The following is a 20915-nucleotide window of genomic DNA, read 5'->3' as shown; positions in this document are numbered from 1 at the left end:
TGTGGCCCAAACTATCACAGTAACAAGGACTGTTAATAACAACCAGAAAAGAATTTTTATGTTTGGCAAATAAAACTGAGATTACATTTTTTGATTAGTGTCAGCGCTTCTGTATGCTGGAGCCTGATTGGTGCTTTGAGTAAAGACTATAAGTCTGTATAGTCCTGAACCTTACACAGAGGCCTATGCATATAGCTAACATGTACCTCCTCAAAAATGGTACTACGCGTTGAAACAAAGCTGACCACAAGCCTTGTGATTGGCCTGCGTCATTTTGATACATAGTGACATTTCTGTTGACTGGTGAATTGGCTTGGTCCCTGAAAAACCAAGTGAATGGGTTCTCCCTAGTAGTGATTTTTTTTGATGGTGTCAGTGTGTGCTTGCAGGATCAGTAGCATTGCTAGCATTTGTCCTGGCTTAGAGTTACTTCATTGTGGAGCTGAAAAGTGTGTCATGCTATTTAGGGCTGGGTATTGTTAAGAACCTCACGATTCATTTCGATTTCGATTCTTTAGGTTGCGATTCAATTCGATATCAATTCGATTTGATATTGATTGAAATGCTTCAATGTTGATTCAATAAGAAGTAGAAATACATAAATAACCTGTTGACAATTTTTAAATAATTATTTTCACGCCCATGTGAACATATTTGGTAAGTCGCCTCACATTTTTGAGTAATAAAACATCTGAAAATAAAAATTTGCACAATAATAACTTATTTGTGCATAAGGAGTACAAAAGTAAAAAACATGACAGTTCTGTATAAACACTGAAAAAGTAAAGTGCATGTAAACTTAATTAATATTTCTGTCCTCTTGGAAATTGTGATAAACCTCACATAACATGGTTATGGTTGGTTGTTGTTTGGTTGAGTGAGGCCTCCGTCCATACAACGCACAGTGACCCCCACTGGCCAGGAGGTGAATCGATTCAGAGGATTTGCTAAATCGATATTGAATTGGGGGAGGAAATATTGCGATGCATCGATTAATCTATATTTTTGCCCACCCCTAATGCTATTACTGGGTTTTGATGTTCGAATGGCTTATTTATGCCACTTTTTCATCACTGTTTCTGCCCATTTTGCCACATTTTTGCTGCCTTTTTGCCATTGATTATGAATTTCTGCTATGTTTAACCCATTTTTGCTAATTTTTACCCCCTTTCACCTTTTCCCCACCCATTTAAGCCACTATTGCCCTTTTCTGCCCATTTTTGCCACTGTTAACTATCTTTAGCACTTTTAATCCATTGTTGTAACTTTTTAAAAACTTCTTGGCCCTTTTTCACTGCTTTTCAGCATTTTTTCCTCCTTATTTTAGCCTTTCTCAGTCCTGTTTTGCAACTGTTATTCCATTTTTGCCAGTTTTAATTCATTGTTGCCACTTTTTGCCTATTTTCCCCACTTACACCGCTTTTTGCCTTTCTCATCAAATGTGCCACTCTTTAAAAACTTGTTTTGATTCTTTGTCAAGAATGTTTAGTATTCAGGTTAAATATGAAATCAAAGATTAACTTTAATGGACCATAATTTTCCAGACCTCCACCCCATTTGACTGGACTGGGCCCCAGGCAGCTCTCCCTTTTACTTCCTCTTAAGGGTGGCCTTTCCTTTTGTACAGGCATATTTTGTGTAATCTGGTGTGAGATAAATGGCTGCATATGACAAAACAACTAGTCAAATGTACTTGCTGTAAATATCAGAAGTGCGTTTCCTCATTCATGTGTCTCATTTGCTGAATGAGTGTAAAACATTCAGTACTCTGCCTCTAGTGATTCAGTACCTGTACTTTCAGTCTCCCCCAATATCTCCTCTCTTTTCTTCTTTGCAATAACTGCTGTCCGATTAACTGCTGCTCAATATTCATCAGTTCCAACGCTAACAAAATAATTATTATAGTTTTAGTAGCCATGGTTTCCTGCACAAAAAAGCAGGAAATGTGCCGATGGGACCTTGAACTGGTATAAAATCACATCAGGAGAGTTAAAAGTCATGCTGACACACTAGCACACAAGTACACAATATGGAAAAAAGTATTTGGCCACCTGCCCATTACATCAGCAGGGATTGCAATGACATTGAATCAACTACATATGTATTTTACTATGGAGTTGCTTCCTTTCATGCTGTTATGAGAGGCACAGACATTGCTAGCCTCTCTTGTAGCAGTATGACCACACAGGTCCCTTTCCCACCACCCTAGTGATCTTAGAAACCATCCAGGATTACAAAGAGAAACCATTCAAAAGGCTGCAGTGTTAATTTTGGCTGCTGTTTTCAGTTACGTCTCTCTATGTTAAGTCTTTAGAATAAAAGGAAAAAACTCATTTTTTTCCCTTTTAATTCCATGTCAAAACATTTTTCTCCTAATAATAGTTGGTGAATGAATGTGCTATGGTCTGACTTGTTCTTGTTTTTATAGCTGTTTAATTACTTCTTCTTACGGATTCTCTCTTTTTGTCTTTTTCACACTTATCTTTTATCCCCCCTGCAGAGGAGAAGTCCGGTAAGCCTCATTTTTATGTCTGTGTACCTGTAAACATCACCTGCATTGCATGGAGCTCATTGAAAATGCTTGATAAAATGTTCCTTTAATACTTAAACTGTCTTTCTGGCTTCACTCTGTTTCCTGCATGCAGTTTTTATCTCACCTTCAGTGTCCCTGTCTGTTTTTAGACCTTAACAGTCCTCACTTCCTTTTGTTAATTTATTTTTCTGCTATCTTTACTTGTACCTGTCTGGCAAAGTTTCAGTGTAACATAATGCACAGTAAACATAACACACAAACAGCGCTGAACCTGTTAATTTGGTATCTGAGGAGCTTGGTTGGTGCTGCAGCTCTGTGCGTGTCGGTTGTGAGTTGATGCTGTGATCTTTGGGGTGTTATGGCTCATGTTGCATTATTATGGCTTTGCAGTGCAAGTAAAGAGGTGCGGTGTGTGCAGTTTTTTTTTAGTTGGTGTCCATTTGACTGATTTGTCACTCACTCTCTGACCCAGGTCTGTTCTCTCTTCCTTTTTGCTGGTCTCAGAGACGCAGCCCGGTGAGTCTCTTACGCCCTCTGCTGGCTGCTTCAAAGATGGCAGCTGGAGTTTTTTATTTTCTGCTGTCTAAACTTTTTCTCAAGATATCCACTAAAGAAAGCAAAGGGGATACATGAACATTTAACAGTATAATTTATATATCAAAAGGTTAAAACAAAAGAAAAATATGTTTAGAATTTTGTGAATAGGGTTTGTATATTTTTGATGCAGCACATTTTCATTTTAGGAATTTGCTCAGCCTTAAATGATTTAAGAAGATAACACATGCTGTTTCTATGAAGTTTCTCTTTGTCTACAGCCTTTTTGTTATTTTAGAGCAAAAAATGATAATAATACAAATAAATAATAAAAAAATAACATTGTTCTTGTTATAACAAATAACTGAGTTTTCAACTTATTTATGCTGTTGTATTATAATACAGGTTTTTCTGTGATAACAAGCTGTTTTTGGTTGTTTGTTCCGTATCTAGCAAAATTGAACAGTTATTGCAGGCAAATTGAGTAAAATCAAATGTTTAGATTTTATGCCTTTTAGTTGTTTGTGGTATTCATGTTAACACCAGACTGTCCATATCCTCAATTTGTGGTTTTTGCTGGTTCTTTCTTTCACAGGGGCAGATAAAAAGGAATTTATCATGTGAGTAAACCAAAATAACATATCTTTAGTCTTATCTTTCCTCCTATACACATGCATTCAGAAAGTACTGAGACCCCCATCACTTTTTTAATTTTGCTGTGTTGCAGCCTGATACCACAATTGTTTAAATTCATTTAGTCTCTCATTGATCTATACTCAGTACCCATTACAAAGTGAAAACTGAATTTTTGAAATTTGGCAAATTTCCAGCTCAGTCAGGTTAGATAGGGACTGTTAGTGGACAGCCATTTTCAGGTCTTTCTAGAGATAGGGTCGATTGGGTTCGAGTTAGTGCCCTGGCTGGGTCACACTAGGACATTTCACAGAGTTGTCCCTAAGCCACTCCTATGTTGTCTTGGCTGTGTGCTTAGGGTCATCATCATGTGTGAACCTTCAGCCCAGTCTGAGGTCCTGAATGCTGTGGAACTGGTTTTCTTTAAGGATATCTCTGTTCTTTGCTCCATTCAGCTTCCCCTCAACCCTGACCAGTCTTTAAGTCCATGCTGCTGAAAAACACCCCCACAACATGATGCTGCCACCATCATGTTTTTCTGTTGAGATGGTATTGGGCAGGTGATAAGCTGTGCCTGGTTTCCTCCAGACATAACGTTTAGAATTGAGACCAAACAGTTCAATCTTGATTTCATCAAACAAGAGAATTTTGTTTCTCATAGTCTGAGAGTCCTTTGATTATTTTGCAAACATAAAGCAGCCTTTCATATGATTTGCACTGAGGAGAGGCTTCTGTTTAGCAACTTTGCCACAGATCAGTGGAGGGCTGCAGTGATGGTTGACCTTCTGGAACTTTGTCCCATCTCCACATAGGATCTCTGAAGCTCAGTCAGAGTGACCATTGGGTTCTTGGGCACCTCTCTTACTAAGGCCCTACTGTCGAATTGCTCAGTTTGGCCAGGCGACCAGCTCTTGGAAGAGTCATGGTTGTGCTGAAGTACTTCCATTTGGGAATTATGGAGGCAACTGAACCTTCAATGCAGCAGAATATTTTGTGGCCTTCCACAAATCTGCCCTGCAACAATCCTGCCTCTGAGCTCTGCGGTCAGTACCTTTGACCTCATGGCTTGGCTCTTGCTCTGATAATCATTGTCGGCTGTAACACCTTCTGTAGAGAGGTGTGTGCCTTTCCAAATCATATCCAATCAATTCCATCTACCGCAGGTGGGGCTGAATTCTAAGTGTTGTTGCATAGGGTCTGAATACTTATATCAATGTGATATTTCAGTTTTTCTTTTTGATAAACTTGCAAAAAAAATCTAAAATTCTGGTTTTACTTTGTGATGGGGTACTGAGTGTAGATTAATTAGAGAAAAATTGAAATGATTGCAGCATCAGGCTGCAACATAAATCTGAGCAAAGTGAATACTTTTCTGAATGCTCTGTGGTTCCATCCTGTGGTTTTGCAGGGCTTTGACCTAATGCTAACATTGATGAAAATGCTAAGAAGCCTTTTTTGTGCAGAAATTGTTAACACCTTTCTTGGTTAAGTATATTAGCACATTATCAGTCAGTTATTGACACTAAATGGTCATAAAATAAAAAAGTAATTGATAAACAGACCTACCAGTGACTTTAATACACAGTTATGGTTATAATAATGATTATAAGTCATTGTGATGTCTGTTGTTTGTGGTGTGGTCTGGTGTTTGTCTTTGTTGGATTTTTCTGGAAAACCATCCAAAAGCTTTTGAGCTATTTTAGGCTGAACACATTGACACACCAGTGTCACTCCCTGAAGCAAAACTTCTCAAGAAGCTAAAAATAAGCTTTTTGTGATAGGACATAAAAGCGGACCAGAGCAACAGATGAGTTTTCTTTTTTTTCTTTGTTATCCCACAGGTGAAGAGATAGCCAGACCCAGACGCTCCACACCAACACCAAGTCCTGCACCAGAGACGCCAAGGTCTGTCATTAATTTAGCAATACTGGACAGTGCCTTAGTTGAATGTTGGTCCTTACTAGCCCATAATACAGTTGGAACAATAGAGTAGTCAATCAAAACAAAAGGGGTCATAATTTCATATTCAATTAACAGTTTGTGAGGGTTTTTTTTTTTGACAAATGTTAAACATTTTCTGAGTCTGCTTGTTTTACTATTTGCTACCAAAGCCCTCTTTGTTCAGCAAATAACTTAAAGATCCAATTTTTAAGCATGGGAAATTGTCTTTATTTATTATTTGTTGATTAATTATTAAAGGGGACATATTTTACCCCTTTAAGACAAGTTTATATTGGTCTCAGAGGTCCCCAAAACATGCCTGTGAAGTTTGTTGCTGAATGGATGGATGCTGTATGTGGAATATGCAAGACCTTCCCTGAAAGAGATGTTGTCTGGATGAGGGCATATGTTGCTCTCAAACATCTGTATACTTTTCAGCACTGATGGTGCCTTTTCAGACGTGTAAGCTGCCAATGCCAAAGGCACTCATGCAACTCCATACCATCAGAGATGCAGGCTTTTGAACTGTGCACTGAGAACAAGCTGGATTGTCCCTCCTCTCTTTAGTCTGCAGTACTCTGTGTCAGTGTTTTCCAAAAAGAATTACAAATTTTGATTCATCCAACCACAGAACAGTTTTCTATTTTTCCTCAGTCCGTTTCAAATGAGCTTTGGCCCAGAGAAGACGGTGAAATTTCTGGCTTCTTCTTTGTATGATACATCTTTAACTTGCATTTGTGGGTGGCTGCATTTTCGAGCATAATAAGATAATAAAAAAGAAAATAAGCATCGTTTACCACAGTTCTCCCCTTGTTATTATTACCACTACAATGCTTAAAATGTTTAAGTTGTGATTTAAAGAATACATTTTTAACTGTTGTGTGTCTCCTTTCTCAGTGAGCGGCTCACACAAAATGTTCCTGCCTTTTTCGGGCTGCCTTCAGAGACCAAATATGCCAGATATGATGGTTTGTCTGTGTTTGGTTATCCAGCACATTAACTTATATCAAGTATTTCATGTGATACACACTGTAAACATAGATGTTTTCTTTCTGTTTGCTTGTCCAATCACAGTGGTCCCTACAGATGTTTGGGGAGACTCGAGACATCGTGCAGAATCCCAGCTGAGCAGAAGTTTCCCTACAGGAGGTGAGATAGACTGGACTTCAATGGAAATGTGATGTTTAGCTGTTTTTACATTTTAACTCCAAAAAATGTGTAGAAAATTCCAGGCATGCAGGGTAAATTTTCCAAAAATTGTTACTCAAACATGTCTCTCCAAGCATTCCTCTTGTTGGATGGGAGGGAGTCTAAAGCGGCAGAACATGATATTAAAAGGAGGCTGCCTGCATAATGTTTGTAAGATTGTGGCTGAAGCTATGTCGTCTGAGCCTGATGATATAATGAAAGTTTTTGCCTTCACTTCAATGCTACATGTGTTGGTACACAGTATCACAAATAAGACTGAAACAAAAACATATTGGCAAGCAGAAAAGAGCATGAATCAGCTTCATCATTTGCACAAACCCATCATTCACAAGATGTGCAATATGATCGCATCAGCCATGCATGCTCTATGAATTTTCCAGACTTTAACCTGCTGTTTCACAGAGATGCAGGGCCTGCAGGAAAAATACCAGATAAAGTTGGAGTGAAAATTTGACTGTTTGCATCTCATGCAGCTCACTACATATTTATAGGGAATTTCTCAGAAATGTAGTGCATGTGTGAAAAGTATTAAGATGTTTTTGTACTAACATAGCTTTGATTGTCATGCATTTTGCAGCTCCTCCTCCTCTCCCTCCTAAAAACATTCCATCCAGAAGTCATTATGGCTATCCTTCAGACTTCATCTGTAAGTTTGAATTGAAAAACAAGAAACAATTGATAAACAAATGTCTTATATCAGTCATTTGTTTCATTAATTAATTGATTTGAGTGCCTTCTTAATAATTTCTACCTCATATGCTCTTCAGCTGATTTACCCAATGGCAGAGCAGCTCGTAGCTCTGCCCCCATCTACCTGAATGTCCTGTCTCCCGCTTCCTACCGTGGCTCTCCAGCCCCTGATCTGGACGATGTGTTTGGGCCCTCGGACAGCCCCCGCACCAGCGAGGAAACCGTGTCTCCACGATGGGTCACCTTCACTGACGACAGACCTCCCCCACCTGATGAGCTCCCTCCCCCTCCTCCACCAGACTCCCCTCCTCCAGACACACCATCCTCCACCCCTTCAACCCCCTGCCTCTCCCCAGGACCGCCTCCAGATGAGCCCCCGCCTTCGCCTCCTCCATTTTCTCCAGGGTCTCCGCCTCCTTTCTCACCGCCGGACTCGCCCCCTTCGATTGTGCTCGGACCTCCCCCCGATGAACCGGCACCTCCTCTTCCTCCCAACTTCTCCCCCTCTTACTCTCCTCCTCTGTGCCTGGATGAGGACGCCATCGATGAGGAGGTTCTGCAGTTTGCAGAGTACTCGTCGTCCCCGGCTCCCATCAGCCCCGTGCCTCCTCTGCCAGCTGAGCGGAGGTCTCCTCGGGTAGGGGGGACGTCTCCTTTAGTCCTGGGGAGCATGGGGGGAAAGAGGACTCCAGAGGGAGGCTACCTAAGAGACGATATCCCTGACTTTATGGGTTCACCCAGAGAGCTGACGCCGAGCTTCAGGGGCACACCGCCTCCTCTTCCTCCTACCACCTACAGGTCCATCATGTCTTCCCCGGGGCCCGGCTCAGGCGGCAGTGAGTACTCAAAAAACTGAAATATTACATTGACATAAGTATTGAGACCCTTGTCTCAGTACTTAGTTGAAGCACCTCTGACAGCAATTACAGCCTTGAGTCTTTTTGAATATCACCTAACAAGCTTTGCACACCTGGATTGCAAGATTTTCTGCCATTCTTCTTTGCAAACTTTCAAACTCAGGTCCATCCATCAAACTAATTGATACAAATCATGTGTGTGTTTGAGGTGAAATGGTTTCTTACTGATTCCTAGTGGCTAGATTGTGATCCAACATAAGTAATGCAAGTGCAGATATGGATGTGCTATTGTAGTCATCTTTTCATGAGCTATAATATTTATGTTTTATGTCGTAATGAGCGTTGAAACAAGTTTTCACAGATAAAACCCTCTTGCTGTGATCAGAAAACATTTCTAACCACACTCTGATTGTATCAGCAGGCCCCTCATCTCCAGCTCGTCCTGCCACTCCTCAGTCTCGGGGCAGTCCAGTCCCCCCTCCTCCTCCTCCTCGACCTTCATCACGACCAAAGCTGCCACCGGGGAAACCAATCACAGACCTGGTACACATTAAGAATCCATCATTGATCTGACTCTCAGCCTGGCCTTCCTTTGATTACTCTGCAGACTCATAATTTTTTTTACTGCCCGTTGTTATATTCTGTTTCCAGTCACGGTCCTACAGTCCACCGGTGTCAGGCAGCCCTCCACCTTTTGCCCCACTGGCCCGGGCAGAGAGCTCCTCCTCCATCTCCTCCATCAACATGCAGAGTACGGCATCCACTCCCACCTTAGGGAAAGAGCTCAACACACCCACCACAGGTGCACCTCTTTCTTTACTCCTTATGTTCCTCTTCTGTCAGTGTGTCCATGTTGTCTGTCCTCATCGCGTCCTTCCTCACAGTCTGTCCCTCTCCATGATTCTCTCCTCCTCATGTCTCTGCTCACTCAGAGGCCTCACTGCCTCTGGTGTGGTTTGACCACGGCAGGTTTTATTTAGCTTTTGAAGGTGAGTAGAGCCAGATTGTCGCTGTTGTCCCACCAGTGCATGGACCCAAAGCACCAAATCCCCCTTTTAACCTAAGAAAATTAGTTCCTTGTCCTGCTCACTCACTTAGAGTCTGTGTACTAGTAGTAGAGTTTTAAGTTCCCCCTTTTGTTTGTTAACACTCCCTTATCATCTGTAAAAACCCAAAGCTGTAAACTTGAGCACATCATGAATGACCTGGCCTTTCAATACTGTATAATTTTGGATTTTGAAAGCGTTTGTGTTCTCCACAGGATGCTCCAGAGGACCTAGTCCACTCACCATGGGACCTCAGGACACTCTGCCAGTGGCTGCAGCCTTCACAGAAACCATCAACGCCTACTTCAAAGGCGCAGACCCCAGCAAGTAAGCCCACAACTTCCTGTTTTATAATGTCAGTCCTGTCACTCCTGAAACTGCATGCATGCACTCTTACAGTTGAAACCAGAAGTTTACATACACTATATAAAAAGGCACATAAACTTTTTTTCTCACCGTCTAACATTAAATCAGATTAAACTTTTCCTGTTTTTGGTCAGTTAGGATTACCAAAATTATTTCTATTTGCTAAATGCCAGAATAATGAGAGATATCATTTTTTAGACAATTTTTTATTATTTTCTTGAGAGTCAGAAGTTTACATACATTTCATTAGTATTTGGTAGCATTGCCTTTAAACTGTATGACTTGGGTCAAATGTTTTGGATATGCTTCCACAAGCTTCTCACAATAGTTTGCAGGAATTTTGGCCCATTCCTCCTGGCAGAACTGGTGTAACTGAGCCAAGTTTGTAGGCCGCCTTGCTCGCACATGCCTTTTCAGCTCTGCCCATAAATTTTCAGTGGGATTGAGATCAGGGCTTTGTGAAGGCCACTCCAAAACATTGACTTTGTTATCCTTAAGCCACTATGTAACCAGTTTGGCAGTATGCTTCGGGTCATTGTCCATTTGGAAAACCCATTTGCGCCCAAGCTTTAACTTCCTGGCTGATGTCTTGAGATGTTGCTTCAGTATTTCCACATAATGTTCTTTCCTCATGATGCCATCTATTTTGTGAAGTGCACCAGTCCCTCCTGCAGCAAAACAACCCCACAACATGATGCTGCCACCCCCATGTTTCACAGTTGGGATGGTGTTCTCAGGCTTGCAAGCTTCCCCCTTTTTTCTCCAAATGTAACGATGGTCATTATGGCCAAAAAGTTCAATTTTAGTTTTGTCAGACCCCAGAACATGTCTCCAAAAATTAAGGTCTTTGTCCCTGTGTGCATTTGCAAACTGTAATCTGGCTTTTTTATGTTTCTTTTGGAGTAATGGCTTCTTCCTGGGAGAGTGGCCTTTCAGCCCATGTCAGTACAGGACTCGTTTGACTGTTGATAATGACACACTCTTACCAGCTTCAGCCAGCATCTTCACAAGGTCTTTTGCTTTTGTTCTTGGGTTGAGATGCACTTTTCAGACCAAAGCACGTTCATCTCTGGGACATAGAACCCGTCTACTTCCTGAGCGGTGTGATGGCTGGACATTCCCATGGTGTCACAAACAATTATACTTGCGTATAATTGTTTGAACAGATGAACGTGGCACCTTCAGGCATCTGGAAATTGCACCCAAGGATGAACCAGACTTGTGCAAGTCCACAATTCTCTTCCTGATATCTTGGCTGATTTCTTTTGATTTTTCCATGATGTTACACAAAGAAGCAGTGTGTTTCAGGTGTGCCTTAAAATACATCCACAGGTGTGCCTCTAATTAACTCAAATGTTGTCAATAAACCTATCAGAGGCTTCCAAAGACATGACATCATCATCTGGGCTTTCCCAAATTGTTTAAAGGCATAGTAATCTTGGTGTATGTAAACTTCTGACTCTCAAGAAAATAATAAAAAATTGTCTAAAAAATGATCTCTCTCATTATTCTGGCATTTAGCAAATAGAAATAATTTTGGTAATCCTAATTGACCAAAAACAGGAAAAGTTTAATCTGATTTAATGTTAGACGGTGAGAAAAAAAGTTTATGTGCCTTTTTATATAGTGTATGTAAACTTCTGGTTTCAACTGTATGTCCAGATCTTTTCATCTTATGCTCCATTATCTCAGAATATTGGGATATCAAAAAACATCAGTCAGATAAAAGGATTTATGATACAGAAATGTTGACCTTCAGAAAAATTATGCTCATTTATGCACTCAGTAATTGGTTGGAGCTCCTTTTGCACTAATTGCTGCATCTATGAGACATGACATGAAGCCAGTCAGTCTGTGGCACTGCTGGGGTTTTATTAAGCCCAAGTTTCTCTGATAGCAGCCTTTGACTTGTCTGTATTGTTGAGTCTGGTGTCTCTCATCTTTCTCCCTGAGTTTCCCCAGAGATTCTCTATGGGGTTCAGGTCAGGCCAGTTGGCTGGACAATCAAACACAGTGACACCATGATCAGCAAGCCATTTTCTGGTAGTTTTGGCTTCACTGTGAGCAGGTGCCAAGTCCTGCTGGAAAAGGAAATCAGTATCTCCATAAAGCTTCTCATCAGATGGAAGCACGAAGGTCTCTAAAATCTCCTGGTAGATGTTTGACAGTGTTGACTCTGGACTTGATGAAGCACAGTGGACCAACACCAGCAGATGACATGGCACCCTAAACCACCACTGACTTTGGAAAATGGAAACACTGGACCTCAAGCACCTTGGATCCTTGTCTCTCAGATCTTCCTCCAGACTCTGGGACCTTGATTTCCAAATGAAAGGCAAAACTTACTTTCATCCAAAAAGAGAACATTGGACAACTCCACAGTGGTCCAGATCTTTTTCTCCTTAGCCCAGTTGACAAGCTTAAGAAGTTGTCTGTGGTTCAGGATTGGCTTGACTCTAAAAACTTGACACCTTTAATCCATTTCCTGGACCAGTCTGTGTGGTGGCTCTTGATACACTGACTCCAGCCTCAGTCTGCTCTTTGTAAATCTCCTTTAAGTTCCTGAATGTGCTTTGTTTTACAATCCCCTGAAGGTTGAGCTCATACCTGTTGTTTGTGCACTTTTCTTACCACACTTTTCCCTTCCAGCAGACTTTCCATGAATATGATTTGATACAGAACTCTGAGAACAGCCTGCCCTTTCAGCAGGGAATTATGTGGATAATCGTCCTTGTGAAGGGTGTCACTGTTTGTCTTCAGGACATTTGTCAAGACATTAGTCTTCCCCATGATTTCAGTTGTGTGTATTGAACTAGAGTGAAAGAATAAAGGTTCTGTAAACCTTTGCAAATTAGATTTTTTCCACAGTATTCTAAGATCGTAGAAAGTGGATTTTTGATTTTCATGAGCTGTAAACCGTAATCATCAATATTAAACAAAAAGTCTCAAAATTTTTCACTTTTTAATGAGATGAATAAATGGAAATTAAACTTTCTGAAGTAAATCACAAGAAAAAAAATGAACATTTACTTGATTGCTATTTTTTGGATGCACTCATTGAATCAATTAAAAATGATTTCGGACTCTAAACTGGCTTCAGACAGTTAGGTCATTGTTGTCACACACTTAAAATATCCAACAACAGGCAGGCAAAATAGTGGTAGAATTTCATTTTTAACTAATACCATACTTAACATATTTTCATAATACAATAAAGATGATACATAGGCTAAAAGATCTGTGTTTTTACAAAATAGTGATGCATATTTTTGTACCACATCAACATTTGTTTGGGCAGCCAACACAGATAGTAAAACTTAAGCATAAAGTCTTGTTTTTTTAAGCAACAGCATTTTGGACCAAACCATAGTGGTGCAGGCTGAGTTATACCTTAATGTAGGGCTTCATAATGAGAAACTAAAGGCAAGGATAACTTTTTGTGAGTCATCAAAGCATAGGAGGGATTTAATCTTTGAACACTGCACTGAAAGAAACATGACTGAACAAGTTTTTTATCTTACATGAAAAGCCCAGAGGGACGCCATTAGTGGCTACGCCTGCATGTGTCGAGGTTGTTCCCTTCAAAGCAGGCAGCCTGTGGCTCCTTTCTCTCACATCAATTCTCACTTTTTCTCTCTCCAGTTTACATCTACTTTCATATCTATAATTCAGGCATTTAAGCTCAAAAATAAATCTTAAAAAAGAAAGAAAAGGGCACCTGTCTGGTTCAGTTGGCATATACAGAGGCTGGAGTTCATGGGATCTCACCCTTTCTCCCCATACTTCCTGTTTATGTTCAGCTCTCCTGTCAAAATAAGGGCAAAAAAAGTAGGTGCAAAAGCTCAGGATACGACGATCACCTACTGTACATAAATCTCTTAAAGCTGATTGAATATTATGTGATGTGTTTAAGACTGTAGACTGCTGGGGTCAAACAATGTAATTTCTGTTCTGTTACTGTGACAGATGTATGTATATATTTATTTAGCATGACGTCTGATATCTGCTTCTCCTCTCCCTCTGTCTCAGATGTGTTGTGAAGATCACAGGGGAGATGGTGCTGTCCTTCCCTGCAGGTATAACTCGACATTTTGCCAGCCACCCGACTCAGCCCATCCTCACCTTCAGCATCAGCAACTACAACCGACTGGAGCAGGTCCTCCCCAACCCACAGCTGCTCTGCTGGTAGGAATAACACCCCAGAAAGACTCACTACAGTCATAGTATAGTACAAGGCTTTAGTTCTGATGATGCTTCTGTACATTTGATTTTTTTTCTACATTTCTTCTCGCAGTGAGTCCATAGCAGACTGCACAGACTCAAAGGAATTCTGGGTAAATATGCCAAACCTGATGAGCCACCTAAAAAAAGTGGCAGAACAGAAGCCTCAGGCTACGTACTACAACGTGGACATGATCAAATACCAGGTATCAAACTTGTATTTGATTGTATATTTGTTTATGTTTGACTTCACTCATCTATCCTTGCATCTCACTCTCTTTCTCTCTCATCCTATCAGGTGTCTGCAGACGGGATCCAGTCCACTCCTCTGAACCTGGCGTTGAGTTGGCGAGGCGATGCCAACAACACAGACCTTAGAATAGATTACAAGTACAATACTGAGGCCATGGCTGCACCCGTACCACTACATGACATCCAGTTCCTAGTCCCTGTGGATGGAGGCATGGCCACGGTCCAGACCATGATCCCCCCCGCCACCTGGTAAGGTTGCATTCAGGACCAGCACTGGGGGTTGGCCTGGCTCAGATTTTATGTTTTGAAAGCAGCACGCCCTCAGCATTTTACATTTTTTTTAATCTAATATAGGAATCCGGAGCAGCAGACGATACTGTGGAAGATTTCCAGCCTCTCTCACAGATCTGAAAATGGAGGTAAGTGTTTATTTTCCCAAGTTCTTCATGAATATGACAACAGAAATAAATAATCCTCAGACTAAACAATGTTTTCTGGTTTTCGTCTTATGTCCTATTTTAGTGAGTCCACATGAAATGTTCTGTTTCTTACTTATTAGTAACCTTTATTTAACCAGGAGTAAGAATAAATAAATTAGAAATCTTGTTTCCTTAGCAAGACAGGCAGCAGCACATGTAACCAGGATCTCTGAAGGGTCTTAAAACGTATTAAAAGTTGATAAATCAATTTAACAGAAAATGAGATTTTAAAAAATCTTTTAAAAAAGTCTTAAATGCAAGACTAAATGCATTAAATGTTGTTACTTTTAGTTTTAACCTGTGATGTAACTCCACCATGTTGTGGTCTGGCCTGTTGAGCTATCAGTGCATCCTTAAAGCTCGGCTGTGTCCCTAGCTACCAAGTTAACGATGTGATCAAATGATGTGAGCATCTAAATGATGGGAAATGCACGTTTTTTGAGAAGTGGTTGGAGGAGAAGATGTTGGAGCTGAGGCTGGGGCTGATAATTGTTAACATTTTCAGGATTTTGAAAATAAAAATCAGCTTTGCAGTGAAGCTTTTGTTTGATGAAACATGCACATCCACTTAAAAGCATCCCCTGAGACTGGTATGTTAAGTTTTGGCTTTTTTAACCTCATACCAGGCAAAAGTGTTGGTTAACTTAAAAATCATTTTCCAAGTTCACTCCCAGTCTTTAGAATAGACACAAAGAAAAAACCTTGAGACCAAAGATAACAAGTTCCTGTGCACTTCTGACTGATATAGGTCAGAGAGTATGAAGGAAGTAGACCAAGAATAGTCTTGTAGATACACTAATTCCTCAGTCTTCATGTTGAGAAAGAAGGCCGTCTAACATTTTCATATAACAAACTTTATAATTAGTTATAAACCTCAGAGCTCCATGATACATAATGCTCAGAACATATAAGCATTGAGAAGACTTGTGTGTGTGCAGAAAGTTTCTGCATACATAAAAGTGCCATCCTTTTGAATTCATGAAACTAACTGTTTTACTGCTTAGTAAATACACCGTATTGGGGGGTACTGAGCCCTCACTTCAAAACAAGGAGTAAGTGGCAGAACTAACCAGTGTGTCTCTACTTGCTTTTGTTGTTGTTTTGGTGAGAGCCCCAGAAGTGTATTTATTCGTTATTTAAACCAGTGGACTTTAAAACTAAAAATCCTCAGATAAATGCCAACTTTTCGTAAACATTTAAGATATATAACAGTGCAACCATTTCTGTAACAAGAAAAACTTTCTATTGTATTTGTGTCCTCCAGGAGTTGGGGCTCTCCTTGGCCGGTTCCAAATGAGTGACGGTTCATGTAAACCCTCGCAGCTATCAGTCCAATTCACCAGTGAGGGCAGCACTCTGTCAGGGTGTGACATCCAGCTGGTTGGGACGGGATACCGACTCTCACTGATCAAGAAGAGATTTGCTGCAGGTCAGTTTGAGCATCAGAAATGTGTGTTACAAAATGTCAGCGACTTTTGAACCATATTTTAGATAAAACAAAGCTGAAGATGAAAACTTTTTATGTTTTCTTTACAGGGAAATATCTGGCAGATAATTAGTGGACCTGTTTGTGAACGGAACCAAAAGAATCAATGGCTTCTGACTGTGAAGACGACGGATCCATCCCATGTTTAGTGCATATGAGACTTTATCTTAGGCAGCCATTAGAGGTAATGATTGAGATTTATCAGAAGAACTAAACACACACAGAGTAATTTCATATTCAGTAGAGCGACTGCTGCTGAGTTTATGCAAGTAAAAACAAATCATTACTTTGTGCACTTGGAACACTTAATGGGCCTAAATGGAGTAAAATATAAGGAAACTCTGATTCTTTGTTCTCGTTGACATATTTGTGGATTCATTCAGTGATCCAGCCTTATTCATTGCAATTTCTTTTGTCTTATCTGTTGTCAATGCAAATGCACTGTAAAAAAATGTGAATAGATTATATAATATCAAAACAATCTCTAACAAGGTGGAAAAGAGTGGAAAATGTTTTTTAAGAGAGGTAGTGTATGGTTGCGGTATATTTCAGTAGTTTACATGGTCATGTCTGATTTACACTGCCACCTCAAATCAGATCGTTTTGCACCATGTGGACCGATCTTATCGACTTACTCAATGAAGTGATGTTACTGTGTAGACAGCCTTTAAAAAGTCACCGCCCATTCTTTCAGTCTTGTGATCAAAGTTGACAGGTTTGCTCACGACCTGCAGCACTACACTGACATCAGTACCCTTAAACTGATGATGTTTAACACGGTGTTATGTTTGAGCCTCAGTCTGAATTGATTTTGGAGCATGGTTAAACCCCTTTTATGTACACTGATTATATGTTGTAGATAAATTTTTATTTAAAAAATATTTTGCTATTTACACATTGACAACCTTCTTCCTGGTGTCAACTACTTTCTTTTCTTAGAAATTGAAGCTTCAGTCTAAATTTAAGAGAATTTTGATTAATATATTTATCAAGATTTATAACTGGAACTGTCATCATTACATTCTTCTTGGCAACAACAGGCAGCCTTTTGTACTCAAAGAAACTCAGTCAAAACTGCCCATTGTTCTCAATATGCCGTGTACCAAGCTTATATCTAAGCTAACTAGCTGTTAAACAGAGAGGATCATGTAGTAGCTTAAAGTCACCTTCTTTTTTCCTAGGTAGTTGGTCAGGACCATACAAACAGAGCCAGGAATTCAGTGAAAAAATGGTCAAAATGGATGGTAAAACTATTGTGCATTAGCTGAAAGGGCTTCAGTTGTTTTCTCCACAATGTGGTTGAGCCAAAATGAATGAAAATCTTAAATATTGTATGTAATACATAACTGTTTATCATCTTAGTGGTCAAGGGTTTGTGTAAAACAGCCAGTGTGTCCCAAATTGCATACTTGTGTGCTAAAAACTACATATTTTGAGGGCGCAAGTGTGCAAAGGATTTTTTATTGTTAGCATGCTAGCGCATTAGCTGATGTTAGCATTTGTAAAATAGAATACAAGTTACATTGGTTTCATAGTTAGTGAAAATAGCCATCAAACTTCTGCTTATTTTGCAACCTACTGCTAAAGAAGAAGGAAGAGAAAGCCGTTGCCACTTCCTGTGAATGCAAAACAGCAGTGCACAATTTGAGACAATACTAACCCACTGTGATTAAATGCTCTTTACTGTTTTGATGTACTATGAAACAGTATACTAACAGAAGTTTGTGATTTGGGACTAGCTAGCTAGCTAGCAAGCTATAACAAGGCAAATTTTTCACAAGCTAATTAATTACATGCACACCTTAAAATTAATTTCTAAACGGTTCATTAAGACAAATCAAATACTCCATCAAAATTTCCTTCAGCTGATATTCCCTAGTGGTTGTTCTGTGCTTGCTTAGCTAGCATTAGCTGGTAGACAATATTTCAGGGCTAAGAGATGGGGGGGTTCCTCAGGAAGAAGGAGTCAGTTGAGACAACTATAGGGTAAGAGCTTAATATTGGATGCTAGTTATATTGTGTATCTGTTGGATATTCCAACCTGTTCACACCCCAAGGTGGCAAATAAAGAGAATGACAGCTTGAAGTATTCTTAGAGGGACTATAAAGATAATTATCATACCTTAAATGCTTTTTTGATTCACAGTTACACTGTAAATCTTTATCTTTAGCTAAGTAGGTTAAATAGCCTACCTTAGATTGATTCTGCATATCTGGGAGTTGTTAGATAGCTAGCTTGACACCAACCACGACAACTTTTTCACATGCTACTCAAGTACAGGCAAGCCTTTTTTGTTTTAAAGATTATTTTTGGAGCTTTTTTGCTTACAATAGGACAGGACAGCTGAAGAAAGACTGGAAACAGGGGGAGAGAGAGTGGGGTAAGACATGCATCAAATGTGAGGAGACCGGGAACCGATCCCATGACCAGTGAGTTGAGGACTATAGCCTCTGTACATAGGCATCCCACCAGCTGAGCTAAGCCAGTGCCCAAACACAGAAAAACATTCAGAGAATATTCTAAATAATTAATTTAATCAGGCACATAAACACAGTTTCAGGAGGTTAATAATTGTGACGTTTGGCTGTGGTACTCAGCACAAAGGCTCATTGTTACACCATGTTGATGTTAGCAGACATGCTATAAATTTATTTAATTCAAAATCTGCTCAAATGAAGAAATAGATAATTATATTAATGATCTACAAAATATGATCATTGTACTTTTCAGTGCTCTAATTTCCTCATCACTCAATCAGGAATGAAGCAAATAAAATTCAGAAAGTGTTTACTACTAACGCTCATGACATTTTGCTGCTAACAGGTCATGCAAACAGAAACAGATTTTGACTTGCCGAAGAAAAAAATCATGACATTACCACTATGGGCGAGTGCAATGTTGAGATTCATCAATTTCCTCCACATCACAGGGCTAAAGGAATGTTTGTGGTGATGTGTGAATGGTCAAATTGTAAAGAGGTGAGACATGTGTGACTAACAGAAGCTGCTACTTCCAGTGGAACTGTTAATTTAATCTGTAAATACTACAGAAATTAAGTTTAAAGGGCCTTAAGATGTGAGTAGAAACAGAGCCAGATGTGAGTGCCATATGGTGGTGAAAAAGGAGCTTTAAGTTTTAGGAGAAATGAAGACGGGACCTGGGCTGGAGGGTTGTTGGAGTTGCCTTTGATGCTGCTTAAAAACTTGGCCAATTCCTTTGATTCTGATCTTTGATAGAGGTGTTATAGAGTATTAAAGGGGACTTAGAGTTATGAAAAGAAACGTCTATCAAAAAGTTAGCACTATTCACGTCCCCGTTTATTTTCTTCCTTTTCCACCATGTTGAATAAATGTTTTATCATTTTCTAATAGCAATATTTAAAATGTAAAAAGTGTATATAAAAAAGCTATGTTTCAAATATTTCTCTGGGCATATGGATGTGTCTGTGATTGTCTCTTGGTTTATTGATGTCAGCACTCATGACGCATTAGGTCCTAATAACACCAACACTTTTCATCTATGGTTTTACATGTGGGTTTCCTGTAAAAAACTGTGTTACTGTTGATGAATAACTCCAAACGGTGCCGCATGAAATCTGCATTTGTCCATCACAGATCTTATCAATGCAATACTAATTTAGTCATTCCGATACGGTCATGATACGTGTGTTACTGTATAATTGTGCTATGAGAGGAGACTTTTTGCCTTCACTTTAACCTCCACTCTCTGTTTTGCTGTTGTTGCACCTTCAAAAACCCATTGTCAATAAATTTGGCATGTTTTCATCTATATACCATGCATCTGATATAGGTGTTTGACATTCTCCTGTGTTTGACTCGCACTCAAAATACACCTTCAAATTCATCAGTTAAGGAGTTCATGGCCTCATGTACATGTATTGAACATCACATTTCATAGAATTTTTTAATGTGTTGACTCACAGTTTTGGCCTGAGTGTAATTCATTAAGTTCTAGAAAAATCAACAAAACAAGCTTTTTTCTTAAATAGGACAGTTATGTTTTTGTTTATAATGCTTATATTTTTCTTTGCCTTATTATTGAACAGATGTTATAAGTCCTCCAGTATTGGAGGGTTTCTGTAAGTTTATTTTTCTGTAAGTTTATTTTTTCTACAATGTTTTGGCTATATTCCTTTCACTGCGTTAGACACAGAATATGCAAACATCTCATGTAAATTTCCCATCCAAAGATTTTGAAAGTAAATATATGAAAAAATCAATATAATGTAATACCTGTTTTACTTGGTAATAAAGAAGAGGAAATATGAGGCATTTATCTTTCTCTCATTTGTTCATTTTTCTGATTTGACATAAATGTGACTGGTTGTGTTTAAATAGTCTCATAGTGTATCAGACCCAAGGATAATACAGATAATTAAAAATAACTAACTACACTAAAATGCAAAAATCATTTTGTTTAATTGAAACTGAAATAAAAAAGGCTTTACAAAAATAAACCAAATCCTTATTTTATTGTGTACTTATAAAACTCACTAAAATGAAATGAAATTAGGGCCCAAATATCTTTAATTTTAGTCTTTGACAGCAGCAGACTGACTGACATGTACACAGAAGTCTGGAGAGTATAAAAGGGCCTGATTTGACTAAAGAAGACTTCACACAATGGTAATTTTAGGTATTGTGTTG

The 20915-nt window shown here is 39.4% G+C and overlaps 1 protein-coding gene across 4 annotated transcripts in view; it reads left to right on the top strand.

Annotated features, from left to right (window-relative positions):
- The window catches only part of LOC121520405 (SH3-containing GRB2-like protein 3-interacting protein 1), a 40352-nt gene extending 19821 nt beyond the window's left edge, over window positions 1–20531 (top strand). For 3 of the 4 annotated variants that reach the window (XM_041803837.1, XM_041803835.1, XM_041803838.1), the window contains 17 exons: window positions 2501–2512; window positions 3038–3049; window positions 3663–3687; window positions 5542–5605; window positions 6539–6609; window positions 6716–6790; window positions 7428–7496; window positions 7618–8376; window positions 8816–8940; window positions 9049–9199; window positions 9659–9770; window positions 13839–13994; window positions 14104–14236; window positions 14329–14531; window positions 14637–14701; window positions 16026–16190; window positions 16298–20531. In XM_041803837.1, coding sequence (XP_041659771.1) covers window positions 2501–2512; window positions 3038–3049; window positions 3663–3687; window positions 5542–5605; window positions 6539–6609; window positions 6716–6790; window positions 7428–7496; window positions 7618–8376; window positions 8816–8940; window positions 9049–9199; window positions 9659–9770; window positions 13839–13994; window positions 14104–14236; window positions 14329–14531; window positions 14637–14701; window positions 16026–16190; window positions 16298–16320 — 2220 coding nt within the window. In that variant the 3' untranslated portion in view covers window positions 16321–20531. The remainder of the gene's footprint in view (window positions 1–2500; window positions 2513–3037; window positions 3050–3662; window positions 3688–5541; window positions 5606–6538; window positions 6610–6715; window positions 6791–7427; window positions 7497–7617; window positions 8377–8815; window positions 8941–9048; window positions 9200–9658; window positions 9771–13838; window positions 13995–14103; window positions 14237–14328; window positions 14532–14636; window positions 14702–16025; window positions 16191–16297) is intronic. The other variant, XM_041803836.1, reaches the window with a different exon arrangement.
- The last annotated feature ends 384 nt before the right edge of the window (window positions 20532–20915 follow it).

The sequence above is a fragment of the Cheilinus undulatus genome, linkage group 13 (genome assembly GCF_018320785.1).
Source record: "Cheilinus undulatus linkage group 13, ASM1832078v1, whole genome shotgun sequence".
Lineage (NCBI taxonomy): Eukaryota > Metazoa > Chordata > Actinopteri > Labriformes > Labridae > Cheilinus > Cheilinus undulatus.
This window is presented reverse-complemented; position numbering and strand designations above follow the sequence as displayed.